Source organism: Anguilla anguilla, chromosome 7 (genome assembly GCF_013347855.1).
Source record: "Anguilla anguilla isolate fAngAng1 chromosome 7, fAngAng1.pri, whole genome shotgun sequence".
NCBI classification, from domain to species: Eukaryota; Metazoa; Chordata; class Actinopteri; order Anguilliformes; family Anguillidae; genus Anguilla; species Anguilla anguilla.
In genome coordinates this window covers 16788626-16812320 of record NC_049207.1, presented here as the reverse complement: position 1 = coordinate 16812320, position 23695 = coordinate 16788626, and the positions used below count along the sequence as shown (strand labels likewise).

General features: G+C 42.3%; 1 protein-coding gene across 1 annotated transcript; it reads left to right on the top strand.

Moving 5' to 3' along the window:
• The first annotated feature begins 905 nt into the window (after positions 1-905).
• nrip2 (nuclear receptor interacting protein 2) lies at positions 906-22570 on the top strand. Its single transcript, XM_035427653.1, has 6 exons — positions 906-1836; positions 12714-13073; positions 17187-17269; positions 17669-17811; positions 19151-19203; positions 20749-22570. Exons 1-6 carry the CDS (start codon positions 1681-1683, stop codon positions 20869-20871), a joined length of 918 nt encoding a protein of 305 aa, XP_035283544.1. The 5' UTR covers positions 906-1680; the 3' UTR covers positions 20872-22570.
• The last annotated feature ends 1125 nt before the right edge of the window (positions 22571-23695 follow it).

The window sequence follows — 23695 nt, the reverse complement described above, 5'->3', positions numbered from 1 at the left end:
AAAACAATTTATCTAATGGTAAATGGGAGACAAAGGGTATAATGCATTATGCAAGAGCCTATTATTTTATTCATGTAGCTTATTGATTTTTATCGCAGTCATTTCTCTCTCTCTCACTGACACTCTCTCTTTCTCTCATTCTGGTTTTTGCCATTCATTTAATTTCAAAACACTTTCATTGGCATAGAAATTGAAACGATTGTGTTGCGCTGTATAATACAAGACATCCCTCCGCTTAATCAACCAGAAAGAACACAAACATATGAATGAATGCTTAAAATACACAGATTGCACAGACACATTTACCGACCTCCCTCCTGCCTCCTCACAATTAATGAGGAAAACATCGCATTGATCAATCAGTGTTTCCCCCCTTATACCCCTGACAGGCACTGCCCTGATACATTACCATGTGCATAAAAGACAACAAAAGCCCAGAGAACTAACGGTGGTATGAATACATAAACAATGCACAGGAATAACAAGCAAACTACTCTGCATCTTTGCCAAGATCTGTAAAGTGCTAAATGCACTCAGGGCATAAATAAATGAAGGCCCCACTTTAGGCCAGGACTAGCCCTGAATTTGCACTGTGTGGGTCATCCTTAGCACTGCCCCTTGTAATGTTCATGCAATGTGAAAGACAGAAGGAAGCTAAGCAATCTATGGGCAGCAGGTCCTGGCAAAAAGCACAGAGTAACCCAAGCACAGTAGTGGAGCTGTTTGATGTGGAAGGTGAGGGGTTAAACAGGCAGCAGCCGGCTAACATTGTTTTCTGGGCTGATGCTTTCTGTTTACCTCGTTCTCCTCAGCAGAAGGGAGTAATTGATGGCAAAACGCCAGTGCCTTGTGCAGAGCAGGAGAGGGTTGGACAGGAGGCCTGTGTGTGAGAGAGAGAGAGAGAGAGAGAAAGAGAGAGCAAGGGAGAAAGAGAAGGTGACAGAAAGAGTGGAGGGAGGGGCAGAGGAGGAATGGAGAGGTGTGTGCTGTGGAGGCAGAGGGGTAGGAGGGATGGGTTGTGAGGAGAGGCAGCAAATCCTCATCCTGTGGGGCTGCAATGAGAGACCAAGAAAGATAGGGGTACTGAGAGAGAGAGAGAGCCAGAGAGCATGAGAGAGTGAGAAAGAGAAGAGAGGGAGGGGACAGAGAGAGGGAGCAGTTTGTATCTGCAGCACTGCAAGGACAAACTGCTCAGGCTAAGGAGAAGAGCCACACTCCACACACACACACAGAAGCTAGCCTGAGGAAAGCCCTGATACGTAGAATACAATACGACCACAGTAACGCTGATGATGATGAGCAGCTGGGGAAAGCAGACACGCTGGGACTGAAGGACTATAGCGTCACAATAACTTCAGATCAAAGAGGCGGAAATCCCATATGCAGGGGGTTGTGGCTCTATACACAGGAGAAGAGGCCAGACTGGACAAGACTTTATTCATCTAAACTATTGCTACACTATTGCGTGCTTTGCTGTGTTTCAGTGCCCTGTGCTGTGCAGTCTAATTTAACACACCGTTTGAGGTCTTCGTATTGTTCCTGTATCGCAGAGCCATAGTGCGTTGTGTCGTGCTGAGCTGTGTTGCACTGTGCCGTGCTTTGATGTGTTAGATTTTGCGGCGGTGTCAGAGCTCGTTGACGTGATTGCGACTGCTACGGTGACTGTGACTGTGACTGACCATGAGCGGGAGCAAGAAGAGCGAGCTGGAGATGCGAGACAAGGCCATCCTCCACCAGCAGAGGCGTCTGAAGCAGGCCACGCAGTTCTCACACAAGGACTCCGCTGACCTGCTGCCGCTGGACGGGCTCAAGAGGCTGGGCACCTCCAAAGACTTGGTGAGTACACTTTCACGCGCTTACGCCTCTCTCTAACGTCCCGACCCCTTCCCGGCACTGCCGCATGACTCGGACACTGCTCAGCGTCCCCGTCGCTCCTCTCACCCATGGCCATTCAGCTCTGAAATACTGCAATCTACCCGGGGGATGCTTTTCTAATCATGCATGCACCAGGCTTCTCTCCCCCCTCTGATAGAGACACTGTGTTCAGCTAAAGGGATGATACCAATAATAGCAATAATAATAATACCAATAATATTAATCATGTATTAATAATAATGATGTATTTTTCATTATTGATATTCATCATCATTAGTGACAGGTTCCAATATACTTTCAGTAAACTATGGAGAAAAATCATAATAAATGTTATCTATTTAAATGCAACTTGTAACACGTCAACATAAATTTATATCAATATATTAATAAACAGTTTGTAGTCACAGAGAGGATGTCAGCTTTAATGAATCAAAAATGATTAAATAATGAATCATTTTGATTGTAGACAAGCAGAAATGCATTATATTGGGGGCACAGACCAAGCCCACAGGGATCCAATGTTTGCTGCTCCAGCCACTAGATCAATAGAACACACACCAGTTTTACCTTAGCCAGTCATGCATTCATCCTACACAAAATGCTGTAATTACAACAAAAAAAACATTTATCCTCAAACCATTTACCAATAGCTCAATACTAACCGAGTAATCAATAAGTTCTTGGAATAGTATTGTGCACTGACCGTGTCCCTAGTGAATAGAGCACCTGTATTAATTGCATGTAGATTCTGATCACCTATCTTGCCTGTTGTACTGTACTGTGTGTGGCTGAATCAGTGCTGTCATCCAGGGGCCATGAGGTGCTAGACAGAGCTTTTCAGTTCATGCACGCAGGCACGCACAAAAAACACACACACACACACAGACAGGAATATGTACATGCATGCGCAGTATTCTTTATCCTAGTTTCTAGAATTATACATGCCATTAAATAATTATGTTTGTAAGGGGGTATGGTTCAGTCTTTTTTTTTTTTTTTTTGAAAAAGGTTTGGTCTTGTGTTACAGTCAGATTCTATACCTGGAGGCATGCCACTTTGAGAGCAAATCCCACAACAGACACCTGAACCCAGCACAGACACCTTGAGATTTGCCCATGCTTCTCAAATACCTTTTTAGAATACTGTAAATTGAACACAATTGGTACATATTAGGCACTGACAAAAAAAAAAATCTACCCGGTTGATTCAGAAAGTGGAGATTACAAACCGATTTATAATTCCTTGTGGAGCTCTGACACATACAACCCTGCCCTCCTACCCCATCTGCCTCCACTGCACACCCCTCTCCTTTCCTTCTCTGCCCCTCCCCCCCACTCTCTCTCTCTCTCACACACACACGCACACACACACACACGCTAGCACTCTATCAATCCAGAGCATGGGGGGCTTCCTGTAATAACAGCTTTACTGCCACACTGTCATATCCTGCCACAGTATTTATTAGATGGCAAGCACCCAAACTCCCTGACTGCTCCCCAAGAAACTCCACAATGACTGCCAGTGCGGTCTGGCGTATGCAGTGTAATCACGCCGGGCATTTATAACGTTCACTTTCACACCAGGCTCGACAGCTAACAACAAGTGACAACAGCTGCTCAACAACACTTTCTTTTATTAATAATTTCCTTCCGAACCCTCTCCCTTCGGCTCAGTTTTTTCTTTCTCTCTCGCTCGGTTCCAGATAAGACCGCGGCCTTGACTGCTTTATTGTCTCTGCACACGGCTTATAAAAGGCTGCTAGCAAAGGGAAGCATCCATCTTGCCAGAGTTGTGGATGTGGATGGGCTGCGGTTGTGGATGTTTTGCTCAAATCAAATAAGAGGATTTATACATGCTGGTATAATCAGAGCTCAGTTCTTGGCAGGGCAGATCCAGCTACTTAATGTGGAGAAGGATAAAAGTGTCCTCTGAACTGTTTACTGTAAGTGCCCTTTCCAAAGTTGTACAGAATGTGGAAAGTAGCGCCCTTTTTCTGTAAGAAAAATGCCATGGGCTCATATGTATAAAAATATGTGGTAAAAAACTGAAACCAGGTAATGTGTGCAGCACTTTGTGTTCATTCTGACAGAGATGTTAACCTGGTGTACACACTATCAAAAATCCAACACCCCCCTCTCTCCTTTTATCACCCTGTCTCTGTCTTTTTACTTGTTTCTGTCTATGTCTGTTATTCCTCCCTGCACAAAAAGCTCTTTATGACAGTGTGCCTGCAGGTGTTAGCCCAGAATCTCATCTCTGGTCATACGGAACAGAAACCAGTGGAGCTGGAACCCTGTGTGGAGTAAAATATTCAAAATATTATACTTGACAGAATGGTGCACTGAATGTAAACATTTGCTTGATACATAGGGGAGTGTATAGCACACTGCTCTGCTTTCAGGATAGTGCATACCATGCATTATATCTGATATAGCACACTAATGTTTGTCTATTAAACAGGAGAATGTATAGCACAGAGCTTAATGTCCTCTTTATAATGTGTCAAGGCACACAGAGCAAAGCAATATCACCAATAATCTTTGTAGCAGTGAGGGTAGGGGTGATGGTAGCACAATAAGCAATGGTGAATGTGTACTTTGTGATTTGTTTTATTTGTTTGCTGTTGGTTATGCGAAGTGTACAACTATGGCAATGTATAATCATCTGGAATTTGATTCCCAGCCACGGACATGGACACATGCACATGGACACACACACACACACACACACACACACACACATATTTTACACACATCCAATATATTTTTATACCTTGCTCATGTGGTACAAGGGCAAGACCCCATATGGCATACTGTGACTAACAGGGAGAAGGCTAGCGAGTAGCAGGTGTTCCCCAGATGTTTCCAGGGAGGGAATATGGGCAATTTTAGCTGTCAGGTGATCCTCTGTGCATGCAAGGAGATGAGAGGCTGTGAGTGGAACTGCTAAAAAGCTAAAGATGGTGCTAAAAATAAAGGAGCTAATTAAGGAAAGAAAGGGAAAGGAATTAACTCCTGCTGAGGCCAGAAGAAGACCTGGCTCTGCAGGATATGCCAGCGTGCCATGCTGCTCTCTTAACCTGCACCCCTGGAAGGCTGATAAATGCTCAAGACAGGAAATAGGACCTTGTCTTAGTCACCTGAATCTCGTGATGAGAGACAGTGGGTGGTGGTCCATTACATTACCTTACTGTACATTGCATTACAATCAGTTAGCAGGTTCTCGTATAAAGAGTGACTTACAAAAGTGGAGAACATCAGTGTTAGCCTGAGGAGTACAAAAGTATTGTATGAAATTCAATGGAATATAAATAAAATATAGCATCAAAATATCATCAGGAAGGCACAGGCGGCCCTTTTATAATCAATAAGTGCAATGTAATCTAATGATATAATAATGGCGTCTGATAATCGGCCAACATGGCAATTAGTCTCTGCTCTCAGGGGACAGAGGAGAGGCCAGGACACAGAGCAGAGGCAAAGGGTATGACAGGAGATTACATTACACTGAGCAAGACTGAACAGGACCAGATGGGTCCAGCGTAATGGACCTCAGTGTGTTTGATGTTTCCCCTTAAAGCTGGATCCCCACCAACCACGTGTGGTTCTGACACCCAGCCCTGGATTTATTGATCTATGTTGTATAATTTGGATCCAAGGGGTCCAATGTTACAATCCCAGTAATACAATAGGGGTGCGCTTAAAAGTTATTTTAAGCTATTTTAAGTTCATTTTAATATATTTTCAAAGTTGATATTAGTTAAAAACAGGAATACATGAAAATACTAATGATTATAAAATAACAGTAATTAAATGAAGGACATATACACATATTACGTTGATTTTAACTACTGTTGACTTACTATGTTGTTGATTATTTCATGGTCGTTTAATCTTTTTGAGAGAAAAATTGTTTTTGTTGTTCAGCAAAGTAAGGAGACAAATGGGATTAGACATTATTGTCATTGTAGCTAACTGAAGTGATTAGAGAGCTGAGAGGTGGGTACCATCTGCCACTGAAAACACAAATCAAGGAAAGCTTGGTTTTGGTCGTAATGACAATTCCTCAGTTGTGATTACGCTGCTCTGTGCTCATGCTCGATTCTGGGAAATGTTTGGGGGCAGTCTGCTTCCTCATCATATTGTTATTTTTGCACCACCTTCTCAAATGTCTGAATGCCAAATTTGCCCTCACTGCCATCATTTATTAGCCGCTGCGTAGAGACTTCTCAAACTCACAGACTCAATGGGGGAATGGGAAAAAACAGAGGCATCAGAGTTTCCCCGCTACTGGCTCCTGTCCATGTGCCATGCCTGAGTTCTGCATATTTTATGATGGTCACCTTCTCTGAAGGGCATTTTCAAAGGCTTAGCCACATGAATATAATTTTTTTTTTCTGCTTGGCCCCACAGGGCATGAATCTAAAACATAAAACACTGATGATACGTGACCCACCGCAGTGCCGAGCCTCAGCCGTCTTTGTACGTTGCTTCCCACTCAGTGCAGACTGAAGGCAGACGGAGACCAAAGATTTCTGCCCATTTTAATACAAATTGCCCAGCCCTTTCTTTCTCCTCTCAACATGGGGGTCAAGCGTTATGAGCAACTCTGCAGAAGCTGAACAAAATCTCCCCCCCCCCCAACAGAACTTGCCTAGTTTGTAACACGCTCTGACTCGTGTCTATCCATGAGGCAAGTCGCTGTATGTGTTCTCCGAGGTATAAGGATGGGTAAACACGTTCACCGCATTTGATATGAAAATAAGCGCACGAATGAATATTTATACTGCTGCTGGCCAACAGCCCAATTAAGCCGGCTCTGCTTGGGAACACAATTTCCATATGGTGGCCTCACTATAACAGGCTTGATTGAAATCGGCAGCCGCTGGCTGGCTACCTTTGGACCAGAGAGAAATCGTAATGTTCATGGCCGTCAGCGTCAATTTGCCATGGCTCAGTCACTCTTGGGTGGCAGCGAAGGGAGATATGCAGGTAATGAATCTCATACATGATTAAAACAAGGCTTAAGCAGGATTTTCTCTTGCTGGGGGAAGCAGCCAAACCTGTTGATTTTTCTACCTGTCCCTCACCTATACTCTTTCCCTTTCTCTCTGTCATGCCTTCTGCTAATCCTAGTCCGCATATTATTCCTCTCTCACCATTCCATCTATCTATTCTCTTAATTATTCTCTTTCTCTTTCCACATCCTGTGTTCAGCCTGTCCTGCTATCTTAGTCATTCAGATTCTCTCTCTCTTTATGTTCAGCAGAGATCATGTTAAGGCCTCAATCATTTACGTCAATTCCTTAAAGCGATTGTACAGGTAAATAAGTGAATAGCTTTAGACTACATTGTATGGGACTATGGTATGTATTAATCATTAGCAACAGTATGAGAAATCTACTGCAATGCAATATCAAATGAGTCTAAACATTTCCATCTATGTGGGGAAGAAATGGGTGGAGTTCAAATTATTACTGGGCTGAGCTATTGGGTGCAGATCCTTCATGACATCATGGAGGACCTGACGTAATGGTTAATAAATGTTTTTGTCTCATTGCATATGTCTTCCCATAGTTTGAGGCAAGTGAAATAATTCTGTTCCACTAAAACAGCCTGTTTGAGTCTGAGGGAAGAGCTGTCCGCATTATCAATACAGATTTGTAGTAGTTGTACACAGCTGTAGTTATTTTGCTATTTTTTCACTTTTAATCACTCTACCAACCACCTTCTCCATTCCTTTGTGATGACACTACCTAGCTGGCTAGCTGGCTGGGCTAGTTGTATTACCCCCAGAGCTATAGAGCCATAGTTTTCATTTTTTTGTTATCAAGCCACCATTTGCATTGCAAGCAGGCTAAATTTACCCAGGGTACTGTGCCCTCCCTGCATGCACTGCAATACAGGGGATGGGGTTGAGGGTAACACTATGGTGTCATTTTTTTCAGTTTCCCAAGAACGATGCAATTAAGAAGAAATGGGTGATGTTTTTTTGAAAGCTATGGCTACACTGGCATGATCAGTGCAAACACTCGCTTGTGAAGCGACCGGAAAGCTTTCAAAATGATAACCAGAGACATCTTGGCTTGGCTAAATTCCTAAAGCTTGTTGCTGGCGCTATTCCCGGTTGTGCTGGTTGAGTCTCCGCACCTGGTGTTTGCAGCCATGAAGCCCTCTGCCATTCTTGATTCATAGATGTAGCCACGTGTGTTCATTTTCATGTGGATGGCATGTTTTGGGGAGATTTAAGGGGGGTGGAGGGGTGGCGGAGTGGTACCGACCACACCCATACATCCCTGAGGTTTTTTCTATACAGATTTTATGTCCGACTCGAAATGTGCATTTTTTATAGTTATTGACATTACTTTGTAAAGATATTTGTCATAATCCAGGGTTATTTTATTTTCAGCCTCCTTACAGACATTAACAAATCCAATAAAAGCTTTATTAACCCCAAAAAAAGATCAACAAATCATAGTCATAGTATTATTACATTTATCCTGTATCAGCACAGTGTGTCTCCCATGTGTCTTCTTATGATACATCAGTGTATCGTAAAATGATTGTAATATTAATACTTTGCTATGCTATACAACAATTTTAGGTATGTTAATCAGTCAATAATTTGAATGCTTGAAGGTAATCAAATGTTTCAAAGTCCCAACAGATAAATGATTAGATGATAATTCACAGGGCATCCCAATCCATCAACTTGCATTGATTCCCTTACTGTGATTATCTTCCTCTGCTAACGCCCATACAAACACAGTTTTCCTAATACTTAATGCGGGGGCAGCGTTACTCATTTCCTGATTAAGCAAATGACACCACTAATGTAAGCAAAGAAAAAATAAATCATCCCAGTAACTCATTTCCCTGAAGGCAGAATTCAGGCTTCAATTTCGCTATGAGCACAGACAGACAGTCATAGAGACTAGACAGGTGGTGTTGGGGAATTTCAACCAGGTATTCCCCGAAGGGTTGGGGAGAAGAGTTGGGTCTCAGGATCACTCTCCTTAATATGTGAGGGGGGTTTGTCATCCACTCAGGAATATCAGAGGAAGGCCCGGAGACTGTGTGACAGTGTGGTATCCATAGGATGCACTGGAAGACATGTTGTGACCTATGGGCTGAGGGACATGAGTGACTGTTCATGGGAGGGAGGGCATTAAAGGCGTGTGTCAGTCTGATGAACTGTTACTATGTCCGGCACTGTCAGGTTGTTGCTCTCTCTCTCTCCCTCCCTCCATCTCCATGATGGTACAGCACATGGAGGAGGAGTCATGTGGTAAATGAACCAGGGTTTGTGTGTGTAATTATTTATGCCTGTGTGTGTCTGTGTGTATGTGTGTGCATGTGAGTGTATGTGTGTGTGTCTGTGTGTGTGCTTGTGCGTGTATGTGTACACGTGTGTTTCTGCGTGCGTGTTTGTGCGGCGCAGTGAGTCAGAGAGACAGAGGAGCAGGTTACAGTGAGGGACAATGACTGTGAAGAAGGAGGGGAATTGAAGGGGGATGTGTTGCAGCGACAAAAATATCAATCAGAGAGGTGATGTGGTTGTCACTTTCAGTGTTGCAGGGGAGGGTAATTACACAGCAAGGTCAGAGGGGATAGGGATGGGGCAGTGAGGCATGGCAGGGCATGCAGTAGTGTTATTAAACCAGCACTGGGCCAGCATGGGACACTCTCTCTCTTGCTCTTTCTCCCTCTCTCTCTCCACTCCTTTTCCTCCTCCTCCCTTCATATTAATTCATATTCAGAGAGATTATTTATGCTACCCTGGTGCCAGAACAAATTGATACAATATTAAAAAAGTGTAATGCATCATAATGGCTTGAAAATATTATGCGACAAAACAACAGCGTGGCATTTAATTTGCCATCTTGTTTATTAATGATGCCCCCCTCCCGCATATCCCTCTCACTAATACTCTCAGAGTCTGCAAGGGCTCAAAAGGGGTTGGGCAGAGACTTTACCTGTAACAATGTCTTCAAGAGTGCTCACCTTGTCTCTGAAAAGCAGAAATATCCAGCGTGCCTCTTTTTCATCCTGTCTGAATTAGTTAGAGACGACAGACCAGAGCCACAGTCATTTATAGAACCCTGGCCTTCTGCTCCCGGCTGAGCCCATCGCACAGACAAGCCCTCCCCTTTCCCAGCCCCATCCACACTGCAAATAACCCACAGCCGGCTGTGCTCAATGCATCATAATATGTATGTGCACAGGAAACATGACTCATAGCACCCTACAGGGTTTGTTTCATCTACGTTGTCCAGCCCAGTAAGAGCACATGTATGCCTTTTGCCTGAAGGAGCAGAATCTGTCGCACAGCTAAATTAACGTGCAACATGGTGGAGGATTTCTTTTGTATTCAAACCTGCACACATCAATAATATTCCAGAAGGCCCACACAAAAAAAAGACACAAAAACATTTTATTTTTATTTCTCCCCCCCCCCTCCCCTACTCATTGTGGGATTCCCATCTATATATGTCAATATTGTTCATTGCTGGAACCTCTGCTATTGATTTAGGAGAGCAAAGATTCCATATGAATGTACATTTCAACTTCAGCTTACAGGAGCCCTTGTATCACCTGCTAGCCAAGTCCTAAAGTCAGAGAAGATCAGCTATTGCTATCAATTCTATTTCTTTGTGAATGAGTCCCATTATCCTCATATAGGTGCATCAATACTGGAGAGAGGAGAACATTGAAAATTAATTTAAGGCAACGTGCACAATATGATTGCCTTTCAGTGAGAACCCATCTGAAGAGTTGCATTTTGCTCACAAAATTGCCTGGCTTTCCCCCCTTGTCAGAATTGTAGCGAATTCAGAGATAGCAGCAGAGCTATCAAAGATGAGTAAATCGGATAGAGAGCGAGGATAATGGGGATGACTGTTTCCCCTTGTGCACCTCTCATGGTGAAAGCAGGAATGCTTCAAACTGCAGTAGAGAGGAAAGCAACCATATGATATGGATAAGGATGCCATTCGGGCACCGGGTATATAAATGAGGTTGTGTATATGTAAACAACAGGATCACAGGAACAAAGGCTCCAGGTTTAGGGAAGTCTGATACAACTCTGACCTGTCTATTGGCCATTCATAATTAATAGACTCAAATATTTTGACACAAGCTCTGATTAAACAAGAAAACAAATACAATCCAAAGACATGGAGGTTAGCCTACATGTGGGCGAGCATTAACAGGGTATTGCTGTAAAAGAGCATCCGGCTCAGTCAACCTACCCCGTATAAGTAAAGCTTCATTCAAAATTGAAAAATGCATAAATAAAATGATAAATAAATGTATAGTTTAACCTCCTGTATATATGCAATCTCTCAGTATTTCATTGCAAACTTAAAAAGTGCTCATTTATTTTTGATTTTTTGTCAAAACAATTGCATTTGTGGCACTTCATTTCTTCCAAAATTATGAATATAAACTAATCTGCGTTAGTATTGTAAATTGTACAAATGTCTTGCTTCATTTAAGCCATTTTTCAAGTCTCTGTGGTGTTCACATCTGGAGTTATAAGGCTTTAAATAGGGTACCCCCTAAATGGGCAAGGATTGGCAAGATTTGGCTTGTGCGCTAAGGGGTTAAGGACTTTATTCTTCCTAAATTATAGCGAATCCGCATCGTCTGAGTTTGTGCGCATGGATGCATATGGATGTATGTACATGGATGCCTGCAAGCATTTGATGACATTTCTTCACAAACTTAAACCACTGCCCTCCCACCAACCAACATGCACACACACACACACACACACACACACACACACACAAATGCACACACACACATACACAGCCGAGGGCATCGTCTGCTTTGGTAGAATCCACTGGGGAGCCTGCATGCCCCGATGTTAGCAGCCAATCATTAGGTGCATAGAGCAGGCCTGTTGGAGGTTTTGATCTGATCTATAAATAGCCAGCCCTGTGTGTGCTCTGATGGTTTTGGCAGAGAAGGCTGGTGGACCATGGTAAATGAGCAGGGGAGATACACAGCCCATTCCTGACTCTGATCCTCTCAGTAAGCTTCCATGGTCATTACCTGAGCACCTCCACCTACACTCCCGCCAACATCAGTCTCTACAGTACAAGGTCTGCTCTTGTATGGAGTTTCCATAGCATTAATTCTGTACGTACACACATTAGTTCTAGCTGAAATATCCACTAACACATGCACACATAAGTTACATATTCCATTACAAAATCCTAAATAAAATCATGAAAACAGCCGATTCTTTTTAAACATTAAAGTATTTTTAAGAAGTTTGCTTTAATCATGTTCCCTGCAGAACTGCCACATTCTGAAAATGGCTTCCAAACTGAAATCTCCCCACGCCTTCATTGATGCTCTCGACTTTGTTTGTATTCCCCGACCTTGTTTCTCCATGCTACAAAGCATATCCACTCATGAAATGATTTACAGGATATGTTCACCCGACACCTTGCAGCCAAGCGTTGGTGTTGCATTAAATCATAGCTCAATAAATATCTGTTGTTTCATCATTCTGCACAGTTTGAACATTACATCTTATTAATGTACTGCTCCAATACTGGGCAATTTTACATGATTCAGTCAATATTCTATTTGAAGATGCATCCCAGTGAACTGTTCTTCTTTGACAACCAGCAATGAACTAAGGATGACAGTAGGGCTATACGTATGATGCAAACACAGTTGAATCACATGCATAGGGCAGCCACGGAGCCCTAGTTCTGGTATTAATGGTGAATATTCATTATGAGTAATGTTTCTAGTATGCACAAGGTATGAGCATTTGCTCAAGCTAACCATCCATCATTCCTCGTCCCCATTTCCCTGCAGCAACCACACAGCATTGTGCAGCGGCGCCTCCTAGAGGGCAATATTACGCGGCTGCGGGGGGAGACCCGCGACGCCGCCACCAGGGTGCGCTCTCCCCTGGCGGACAGCAAGGAAGGCGGAGAGACAGAGGAGAAGAGCGAGAGCACGGCGGAGGACTCCACGGAGGAGAGGGAGTCCCCGGAAGAGAGCGAGAGGAGCCTGAAGTCCGATGAGGAAGAGGACGAAGAGGGGAAGAGGAGGAACGTGGAGGAGAAGCGCACGGCGGAGAAGGAGATGGTGGGGAAGCAGCAGGAGGGCAGGCCAGGAGTGGAGGAGACTGAGAGAGCCCTCACTCTGACAGCCTTGGTGGTGCGATGCAAGGTACAAACGTCACTGCTTTTCCCTGTGCGCCCTGCTTCCCCAATTATTAGCACAAAATGCAACCAGCTACTGAACAAATTCTCTATGCAGAAATACATCCACCCCCCCACCCCTACCCTCTGCCCTATTCCCTCCTATTTTAGACATGTCACATCTCCAAAAAACTGTGTGACTTTGAAAAGCATAATAATTAAGGCAAACTAGAAATATTGCATTTCTCTAATGCTAGCTGATTGAGCAGGGGTGTCCACACAAAGATTATCTGTTCTGCATTCACTCTCTCTACATTATGTGGGTGCAGGTTTTTGTTTTAGCGCAGTACTACGACACCTGATTCAAGCTATTAACTAATGGTTTTCAATTACGACTATGACAAGTAGAATCACGTGTCATAGTGCTGGGCTAAAACAAAAACCTGCAGACACATTGGTCCTTTTCAACTAAGTTTGGACACCCCCTGTTTTACAGAGCGTGAATTCGGAACAGAAGATAATCTTTACACAGACAAAAGAAAAACACATGAACAAAGGCTTTTTAGATAATGTGCTGATTTAGTTACAGATCCCTGCTCCCCTCCACACACATTGTCATTCTTTTTCTTTGGTATGTTATGTCCAAAAATGAGAAAAGAAAGTAATGAGAAAAGTAAATGAAGGGAGGACACTATTTGGGCCATGATGACTCACTGCTTTCCTGTACACTGTGAAATCCATTCTGATCACATCATCTCAGGTTTAATGGTTAGCTTTATTCAGTTCCCGAAGAACATACACTCACCCACCCGCCAGTTCACTGACCTCTCTTTCTGCATTAATACTCTTCACAGGGTGCAGAGAAGATAGCAGAGCTGCTCTGATTCATTCGGTTGTGTGAAACTTGTCAAAACCTGTTTAATTTGCTTACAAAAATCTCAGCAATGTTCAATGCCTGACTTACAGTGAAGCACAGTGCCACAAGCATCTACTGCCCTAATGAAGCTTAATTGATGATGTATAACAAAATGATAATTAAAGGTCTTCATAAGTGCATTATACCTGTTTAAATGTATGTGGCATATGCTGTAAGTAATCTTGTAAGGGAGCATGTTGTAAAATCAATGTAAGTGAGGTGTTGCGTAAGGGTGTGAAGAGCTAGAGGAGCCAGCATGATCAAGGGGCAGGGAACATGAGCCAGTTAACCACAGGGCCAATCAGACAAGCTCTGCAGTATTATGGTTTATTATACCTAATGCATGTATTATACCTAATGCATGCAGACTTTCAACAATAAAGGATACAACAATAAGACAGATACAATATAATACAGTACATGCAGTCAGGTCCACATATTCACTCCTGACTGTGGAGCAACGACTATGGTGACTCAGACCTGCACAAAACAATCCAACAGCTCAGCTGTGCACAAGCCACAGAGGCTCAGCCCCATATCTACATGAACCGTGGAAAACAGTCTCACATCAACACAGAACCCCTGAGACTCAGTCTCAGCACTTCACAAAACCGTAATACTGCCCCATTACCAAACAAATCACACCGCAATTAAAGTAAATTGGGACCAAATGAATCATGTAATTACTTTGTGATTAATCTTGGTTACTTAGAAACAAATAAGTTAAGCAAACAAAGAATATACAAAAGGAGAATGCTTGGTGGATACCGTTAAAAAACATTGCAGTTATTTAGATGTTTAAATGCAAATGAAAACTTCTGGATCAGTGTAATGGATAAATTTAAACTTCACACACCGGTGGTATGAGGACCTCAGCTGTCAATCTGGCATGCATTAGCAGAATGCAGCCTTTGGGTAATGATGCTGTGAAGTGAAAAAAACTCCATATGGCATGTGGGATGTCAGCATCTTAGCAGGACTATGAATTCATCAGTTTGAATTTCCGACTGAGCGATAGAATCTAGCTGGGAAAACACACCTCTGATTCAGGCAGAGGTGCAGGAGGAGGTGTAAAACACAGAGGAGATGCCATATCGCTACCTACAGAATCCTACTTCTCTGTAAACGCATATGGGGTAATGCTGAAGAGAAGTATTTAAATATTCTGCCCTACAAAACACAACATCTGGCAGATGGCTCTTCCTGTTGATGCAGTGGTGAGAGAAGCCACAGCCCAGTGTGTAATGTGGACAGCAGCCTAGCATGATGTGGTATAACTGGTCACAAAATAACCCCGGGAGATGTGTTATCAGAAGGACAGGTTTGTCCAAATCGTATCACACAACAGTGACTCCTCCGGTAGATCAACGTCCTGCAGTTGGCCTGCTCAAATGGCGCCTGTGAACTGTACTCCTTCAACACACTAACAAGTCAGTTGAGCTGATGGATGACTCAGTGAAATGAAGCAGCAACAGGTGACACACTCTTTGGAAGAGACACACACCTGCCTACATTCTCCTATGCTGATAGTGGCAGCAATGGGACATGTCTACAAATGTCATTTGGTGACCCAAACAAGGAGAAAAAGACAGAAATATTGGGATAAATATTAATTTAAGACATTGTTTATTTTGAATTCAAGGTATACATGTTAAATCACAGATGTAAGTTTTCTTCTATCCAAACTGATAAACCATTTGGTCAGAAAGTGGGTGCCATGTTATATCAGTTCTCCGAACGTGTGCACGAACTATGTGGTGTAAATATAAACGGAGTGAACCGAAATGTTAACACAGAACCATCAAAATCTCTCAAAAGGATCAGGTACAGCACAGAACAGGAAATAACCTTTTAGTCTATTTAGTTTCATGGGAAACTAAGCAATCATCTTACCTTTGAATTTGGCTCTCTTCCAGTTTACCAAATATTCTCTCTCACTCCCTCCACTTTAACTCATTGACACTGGGGAATTCTCAGGGAGATCCAGATGTAAGATTGCCACTGTGATCACACTGTCCTTCCAGTCCATATAAGGCCAGTGAGTAAGCCCTTGCTTTTCCTAGCTCAAATGGAGTTATAAAAAAACATATTTCAATTTCCCTTTCACTTAGAATGTCCTGTAAAGTAGAGTAATACTTACATGACACAAAAACAAATGAACTAAACTTGTAAACAAAAAGGGTAAAAAGCTAAGCTCCTGTACAGGTTTTTGGCAAGCTTGTTAAATCAGCTCGAAGCATGCATTCAGGCTGTTCCACGTTTGTTTGGTAAAATGTACATGTAAATTAGCTAGCTGTCTACAATGATACCCAGTCTTAATGTTGAAAATGTTTCCTGACTTTCAATATTTTGCCCAGAAAGTAACAGTATTTTTACAACAGAACAGAAAGGAGAGAGTACTGGTTTGCTTCCTAGGTTAAATGCTACAGGACCCCAGTTATTAGTTTAAGCCTACCTCAGCAACAGGCCTAGTGAAACACAAATTAACTGTTAAGTTTACAAAACCTTAACGAATAGTCCTGGGCATTTATTAAATATTGTGTGCAGTTTTTGAAACTCAGTATGTGAACAAAACTTGGCAAAGAACAATGCTGCTTCCATTTAATTCTGAAAAGAAGCTTTGCATGATTTTCCAGTAATTCCCTCTCCCTGATAAATGTTTGAGTATTACATATTTGTTATTCATGAAAAAGTAATGTATTCTAGGTTATTTTAGACAAATATGCAACACATATTGCTGCCTGCATTATTCAAACTTAAGTATTATGTAATTGTATACATATACTGTGAGATCTACTTGACCTTTACACTCATTATGAAATTTATTATGCTATATATGCACAACATTTCGTATATACCAGTGGCAACATTTAATTTTATACAGTGTATTTCCATATATTAGAAATACACTCTACATACTTATGCTTTCATGTATATTTATAGAGGTACAAAAGACTTATAGTAAACGATCTTGTTTCAAGTTTCCTATTAAATATAAAACTGTTAATCTTTTGTAACTCTGTAAATTGCTGTTGGTTTCAGGGTAAGTCAGCAGAGTTTTGGCCCTGAATCATACAAAGATTAACCAACAATGAGTCATTGGAGTGCAGCTGGTTTTGCTCGTCCTTCAGCTTACCATTGTTGGTTGATCCGCTTGCAAGCACATAAGTTAGTGCTATGCAGCAAAGCCCTGTCTGTCCATCAGCGTGTGTGTTCTTTCCATAGTGCTGTGAAACAGAAGTGAAGGCCTCCATCAACACTGGCTGCCAACATAACAGCATTTCTTTAGCCTGCTGCAGGAGGCTCGGGTGAGTATCGCCAGCTCAATAACATGACACACCCACTCATAGCCAAACAAATATAGTCAACTTCAGTCCTGCGGCGATGAACACTTACAGATCAGACTTATGAAAAAGCTGCCCACGTGTGTTGCTTAATATCAGGGTTTTTGTTATCTTGAGCTTTGCAGCAGTTGTCAGTCGATAAGACTCATGAATCAATATTCTTTCCTGTGTGTGCATCTGAAAATATCCGTGCCTCTCTAGTGCCCGAGGTTTTCTGTGTTTGAGCCTTACCGTGATTGTGTACGCACGTGTCTGTGCCTTTCAGTGTCCATCTCTTTCTGTGTCTGTGCCTGTGCCTTCTGGTATGTGCTTCTCTGTGTTTGAGCCAGTATGGGCGAGTACATTTCTCTGTTTAATTGGCAGGCTAATGCCCGCTCCGGAAGACCGAGCCTACGAGCAGACAGTGGGCCACCGTCCGGTTGTCAGCACGACGCTGCCTCACACGGTGGAAGGCTTGCAGCTGCAGCTGGGCAGAGAGAGGACGCTGTGCTCGGCTTGTGTTGTCGGTAAGGAGGTACAAGCCGCCTTGTGGGGTGGAGAGGACGGCTCTCTTGGCTGTGTACTTCAATGACAAGGAGTTTTAGCAACTGATAATAAACAAGAAAGCAAGTTAATGGCATTTACCGGCAATTACGTACTTTCAGTTGCGTACTTGAGATGTGCATTACCTTTTATTGAAAACTGGTAGCCTGTGGGTGGCTGCCATGTCATTGAAAGGATTTAATTTATGTTTCTTCTAAATGTATGCCCTCTGCCTGAGCTTGGCTATGATTCCCTGGCCATGTTCATTTACCTGGTTGAAAAGGTTTTGGGGAGATTTCAATTGGTTGTCAGTTGCTTCACCATTAAGCTCCTGAGACCTATTACATTTTTTTTGATGTAATACAAGTGTCTTCGATAATAGAAACATTGCAGTGAAATCACATTGCAGTGAAAATATTTTCAAAATACTATTTAATTTATTTTTATTGAATGTCAACGTAGCATATGTTTCAGCTTAGTTGAATATATGGTTCTTGATATAAAGAGCAGATTCATGCCCTCTGCAAGGGACAAAAATGAATTGGTGGGTCCTAACCAGTTAAAAATAAGTCATTGATTAATAAATATCCTGTGGTTATGAGACTGGCCCGAGTAGCACTGCGATAATTTATTATTTGTAGGCTAGATAAATCAGGCCTGCATGGTTTAGCTAACTACACACACATCTGCAGACAACTGTAGGCTCAGCTAAGATAAGTAGGCCCAAACCACCTGTCATTGCAGGGTGAAACTTTGCTTGTTGTACAGTGGACCCTTACGTAACGAGTGAAATGCCCACTGCGTACTGACTGAGTGGGTGAATCACCCGCTGGTTTGAATTGCTCTGCCTTTGTGCATGTTATCTCAATTCAGAGCAGGGTTGTCATCAGATGTGTTATCCGGCCTGGCACACAGCTGGAAACGGCTAGCTCCTGTGGTGCTAGCAGGAAAATATTTACTGCATTTTGGGTTTAGCGGACAGCTCTGGGCCCTTCTGTCTGGGCTCTTTAAAGAGGAGAACCTCTGTGCTCCAACAGTCTGTGATCAGCATTCAGCCTGTGTCTGACCTTTAATAAACAGAAGTATCTCAGAAAACAAACAATATGGCCAGACAAAATCAAGCAATAAGAGCTTCTCTGCAAAAGTCACACACCAGGAATGACATGAATGTGAGCATGTATTCGAGTAGCAGTATTAGCTCCATTCAAAATTTCATTAGCGTAAGTCAGATACGTGCATTATAATGCCGCTGTCAAATAAATCACACACGGTGTTCCCTGTGGGTTAGATATTTATTGTTGTTTTCTTTCTGTTGTTCCCCAGAAGATGAAGTGTTTGAGTTGTCCCTCGGTCTTCATACACTGCTGGAACTCAAAGTAAGCCTCTTACATGAATTTGTGAAATGAATAATTTTCCACTCCTAATGTGTTCTTGAATGCATTTTAAAGTAATCTGTGTCCACTTGGTGACTGATTGAGCAAGTAATAAATATTCACCAAGCAAAGAATATTCCAGCTACAGCTGATGGAAAGTAAAAGAAATTAATGTTTTTGCTCTGATATCTAAATATTCATTGTTTCATTTCAGCACTCGGGAACAGAGCACTTTGCATGACATTTTAATCACATTAGTAAAATCCTTTAGAAGTGCTTTTTCAACATTATTTCAAGAATTTCTGGTGCTGCACACTTATAGTCAGACCTTCAAGGAAAATAAAATTAAGAAACTCTGGCCATAAGAAATCATCCAAACAACCTGACATCAGTGTGCAAGACATTAATCCTGACATTTCCTGAAGAAATTTAAAAGTATGGTAGAGCAATGAAATTGAAGACAATTATGGAATTGAATGCAAAAGACATATTTGAGGTATATAGGAAGATATGGTCAGGCTCACCACTTCTATCAGGGGTGCCAAAAAACTTAAAGGGCAATCTCAGAGGGGGGAGTATATAATACTTTCTAGTGCAGGTGGGCAATCATTTCATTTTTTAGAAAAATTACAATAATAATAATTTTAGCAGGCCTTTCATAACACAAGTACATTTTCTTCCAAGTACATGGTTCATTAGGTGCCTTTCAGAGGAAGTGCCATGGGGAATCAGATTTAATCACAAAAAGAACTTTCTGTGATAGTCTTAATATGGCTCTTTCATTTGGTGAGACATTTCAAATTGAATAACTTCTTATCGCTGCAGATTAAATTTGAATTTAGACAGTGAGACCCCAGTGAGACACAGACCACGAGAGTTCCAATTGCAGCTGGAAACAAAAAGAAGAACTCTACCTACGACTCTTTTGACCTGGAAGTAAAACCCTATCAGCAGTAGGGTTTTTTTTAGTCCAATGGAAAGGTCAGCATACTCTCAGGTAGCTACATGTGGTCACAGTTATTTAACTTTCATGAGCAGCTCCTGGCTTGAGTAGCAGATGCCATTGCTCATTGTCTAATCTCTGTGGAATCCCTCCTTCGGAACATCACATGGTGACAGTTTTGGGTCGATGACCAAGTGAACAGAAAAGAGGCATTGAGCTGTTGCTTGCAGCAAAAGATAAGACATACTCTGTGGGTGTCCAGATTGATTGATCCCTTGAATGAATCAATGTTAACTGCACCAGCTGTACTCTCTCAAGTAAAAATCTAATTTGTTAGCTGCCCAAGGGGATAGAAGATTCTTTAGCAGATCTTTAAAAACAAGCAATGAAAAAAAAAACCACTGGTCCAGTATTGATGATCGGATTATAAATAGCCACGGTTTCTGGGTAATCTCCTTAGAACGTTCTTGATTATCAATGGGTGTGGTTGTGGTCAAAAGCTGGGTTGATCATATTGAGCATGTGGTGGTTTGTTTGGGGGGGGGGGGGGCTAGGATCTCTGCTGTGCTCTGAAGCCTCTGCTTTGATGCGTGCCCCCGTTTCAGTGCTGTGTGGATCTCAGCAGCCGGGTCCTGAGGCTCTCTGGCTCTGGAGATGAGCTGCCATTCCTGGACATGCAGACCGAAGGCCAGTTTCACCACGACAACAACAAAAACACCACCATGTGACACCCCTGTCTCATCTTTGTCGCTGGTGGTACTGCCCCCCCACCCCCCCCCATCCCACTCTACTGTCTCTCCTGGCCAGCCTGGAGGTGGTCACTGCTTTCTCTTCACTTTACACAACCATGTTTGTTTTGCTAAGATTATTTATGCTGTCTTCTGTTTCTCAAATTTCTTCTTGTCTGTTTTTTCTGTATTGAACATGTTTTTACTGGTGCATATGTTGGAGAGATCAAGGGGAAAAATTTTTCTATGTGTCAATCTTTGCAAGCGTGTATTTAAATGAAGAGAGCTCACTACTAGTATTTTCTACAAAAGTCTTAACTGAATCTGTACGTGTGCACAAGAAAAATATGGATGCCTCACAGAGGTCACATTCATCTCTGTTTTGCTTGTGTTTCTGACACGTCTCTCTTGTCTAAGAGACGAGCAGCATGGCTGGGGTTTGTACCACTGGCAGGTGAGGGAAGGATACATCTCACCCAGCTGACGCAATATGTGGTCTGTCCAATTAAAAGCAGAAACCAAGGTATCAGTGTGATGGTATCAAGTGTTTAATATCTTGGATGAAATATTAGTGGAGGGCCCAAGGGTGGGGTGGGTTGGTGGGAGCAGATATTTAGTATTTTTGTCAGTCTGTACAGTCTCAAAACATTCCACATCCTGGCTGACCATGTCACCAGTGAACAAGAGCAAATAGGTTCTGCATGCTTCTTAAGATTCGGGCAGCTGTGTGTATGTGTGTATGTGTGTGTGTGGGTGGGAGCTCTGTTTTCACTCTTGCCAGTGTTCCAAGCCAGAAAAAGTAATATATTGCTGCTCTGTGAAATTTCCAATCATGGTTACACAGGTCACTATGTGACCTTAGCTGCCTTCCCACATCTCCTACAGGGCACATCCATCACTGTGGTCTGAGGCTTATGCTGTCCCTAGGCCCTGCTATAGGACCATAAAAATAAACCGCTGGCTTTGTCTGGGAAGCACCGCTATATCGTCACTTGGCCTGTCTTATTCTGCTTCCCCTGAGGTTAATAGCATTCATATTTTGGTGATCCGATTTGTGCAAAATTGAAATGTCTACCGCCTTTGACTTAGCTTGTCATGTCCTTTGCCATGGCTTCTGTTCTAACACCTGGGCCAGCTAATTCTCTGCAAACTGTCACATTACTTTCCGGACAGCCTTACTGGATGATTTTCAGTCGTGTACATAGATATTGAGCTCTCGATCTGCTCACACATACAGTATGTTACACAAACCGCCTATATCATCTCTAGTTCTGGACTATCAAGCATTTTTTCCATGAAGACAATACATTCATTTTTCATTCTGTGTCAAGCTGCAATGCAATGCAAAAAGTAATCTTTCTAGAAACTATTTCTCATTATATGATTATTTATCACTGAATAAGAATATACAGTATTAAATTAATGTTTTTAGATTATTTATTTTCTTATTTCCTTCTTATTTATTGTTATTAATAACAATATATGTTGGGGCCATATGTTTGAAAGAGGAGGAATTCTTTTATAACACTTAATTTTCTGTATTCTTTGGTAAATAATGAATAAATGAGAAACTATGAAAATTATTTTTTTTGCAGTGTACACGTATAGATAGTAAGAAACAAGTGTCTGACAGAAGTTATTTTGTGTGTTTTTCTGAACAGTATTTTCTCTGCTTAATAAAAATATGTATTCTGGCTAATCATTTCACCTTGAGATGCTTTCAAAGAGTGATGAAGAGTGGGTGAAAAAGATACTTTAGAAAAGAAACTTTAGTTGCAAACCAAGCACTGAAGATGTCTTCTAGGTATATGAAACCTACTGTAAAAATATGCTCATAGTAACACAATGCATGTATATGAAACATGTCCCTATTCAGGTTTCACTCAGGACTTTTCAGATACATCCCTCCGCTTCCAGCATCCTTATGGCTAGCATGGTTAACCCAAACCTCAAAAATGTGCAAGTCAGTAGGTCAGATGACCTATCACGACTCAACAACACATAAAACTAATCAGTGGGAATGTTATTTTATCGGTGCAGCCATGGGGATGCCTAATTTTGCAAACACCTGAGGGAGGGCCTCACCTTACGTAAAGCTGTCCAACAAGGGAGAAGTTTGGTTAATGTTCACACCAAGTTACCGTATACAGTGATTTGGTCTAATATGGTATGATTGCAGGAACATTCCATCTGTTTGGAAAAGCACTACTCTACACTGATGTCCTCATGCTCTGTGCTGGTACAAGGCTATAAAAAGCCATTTTTCATGTTTCTAGAGAAGCAGCAGATGTTCCCACAGCAAGCTGGGCCTTGAGGGGTGACCTCCCATGACCTCCTCCCAGCATAGTGGCCTACGTCCCGTCGCCTCCTGTTCCCACCCCTGTCAGACAGGGGCCAGACGCCCACTTGCATGCCTAGGTGTTCCTACCTCATGCACTATAGACTTATCACAGGAAATATTTGGAGAAAAATGTTTCTGTTGGCCTTGTGAGTCATTTTGACCTCATCAAGTACAACAGTGGCCATTTTGTTGTAGCCATACTGTATGTCATGTTAACTATAAATGGGGTAGGCAAACACACAGAAGTGCAGCAGTGGTCAACATCCTCTTGTCCCGCTTAAGAGTGGTTAAGCTTTTATTGCACAGGTATGGCAATCTATGGTCAAATGTTTGTTCGGTGAGATTGCGGTTGAAATCTGAGGTCTTCCAGAGGTGGTTTATAGCTGTTGTGCCAAACGGTGCCAGGCATCGCACATTTTCGCAGTGCATTTTTCAACAACTCCACAAAGTTACCCAGATTTGTCTTGCTTTCCAGTTCAAGTG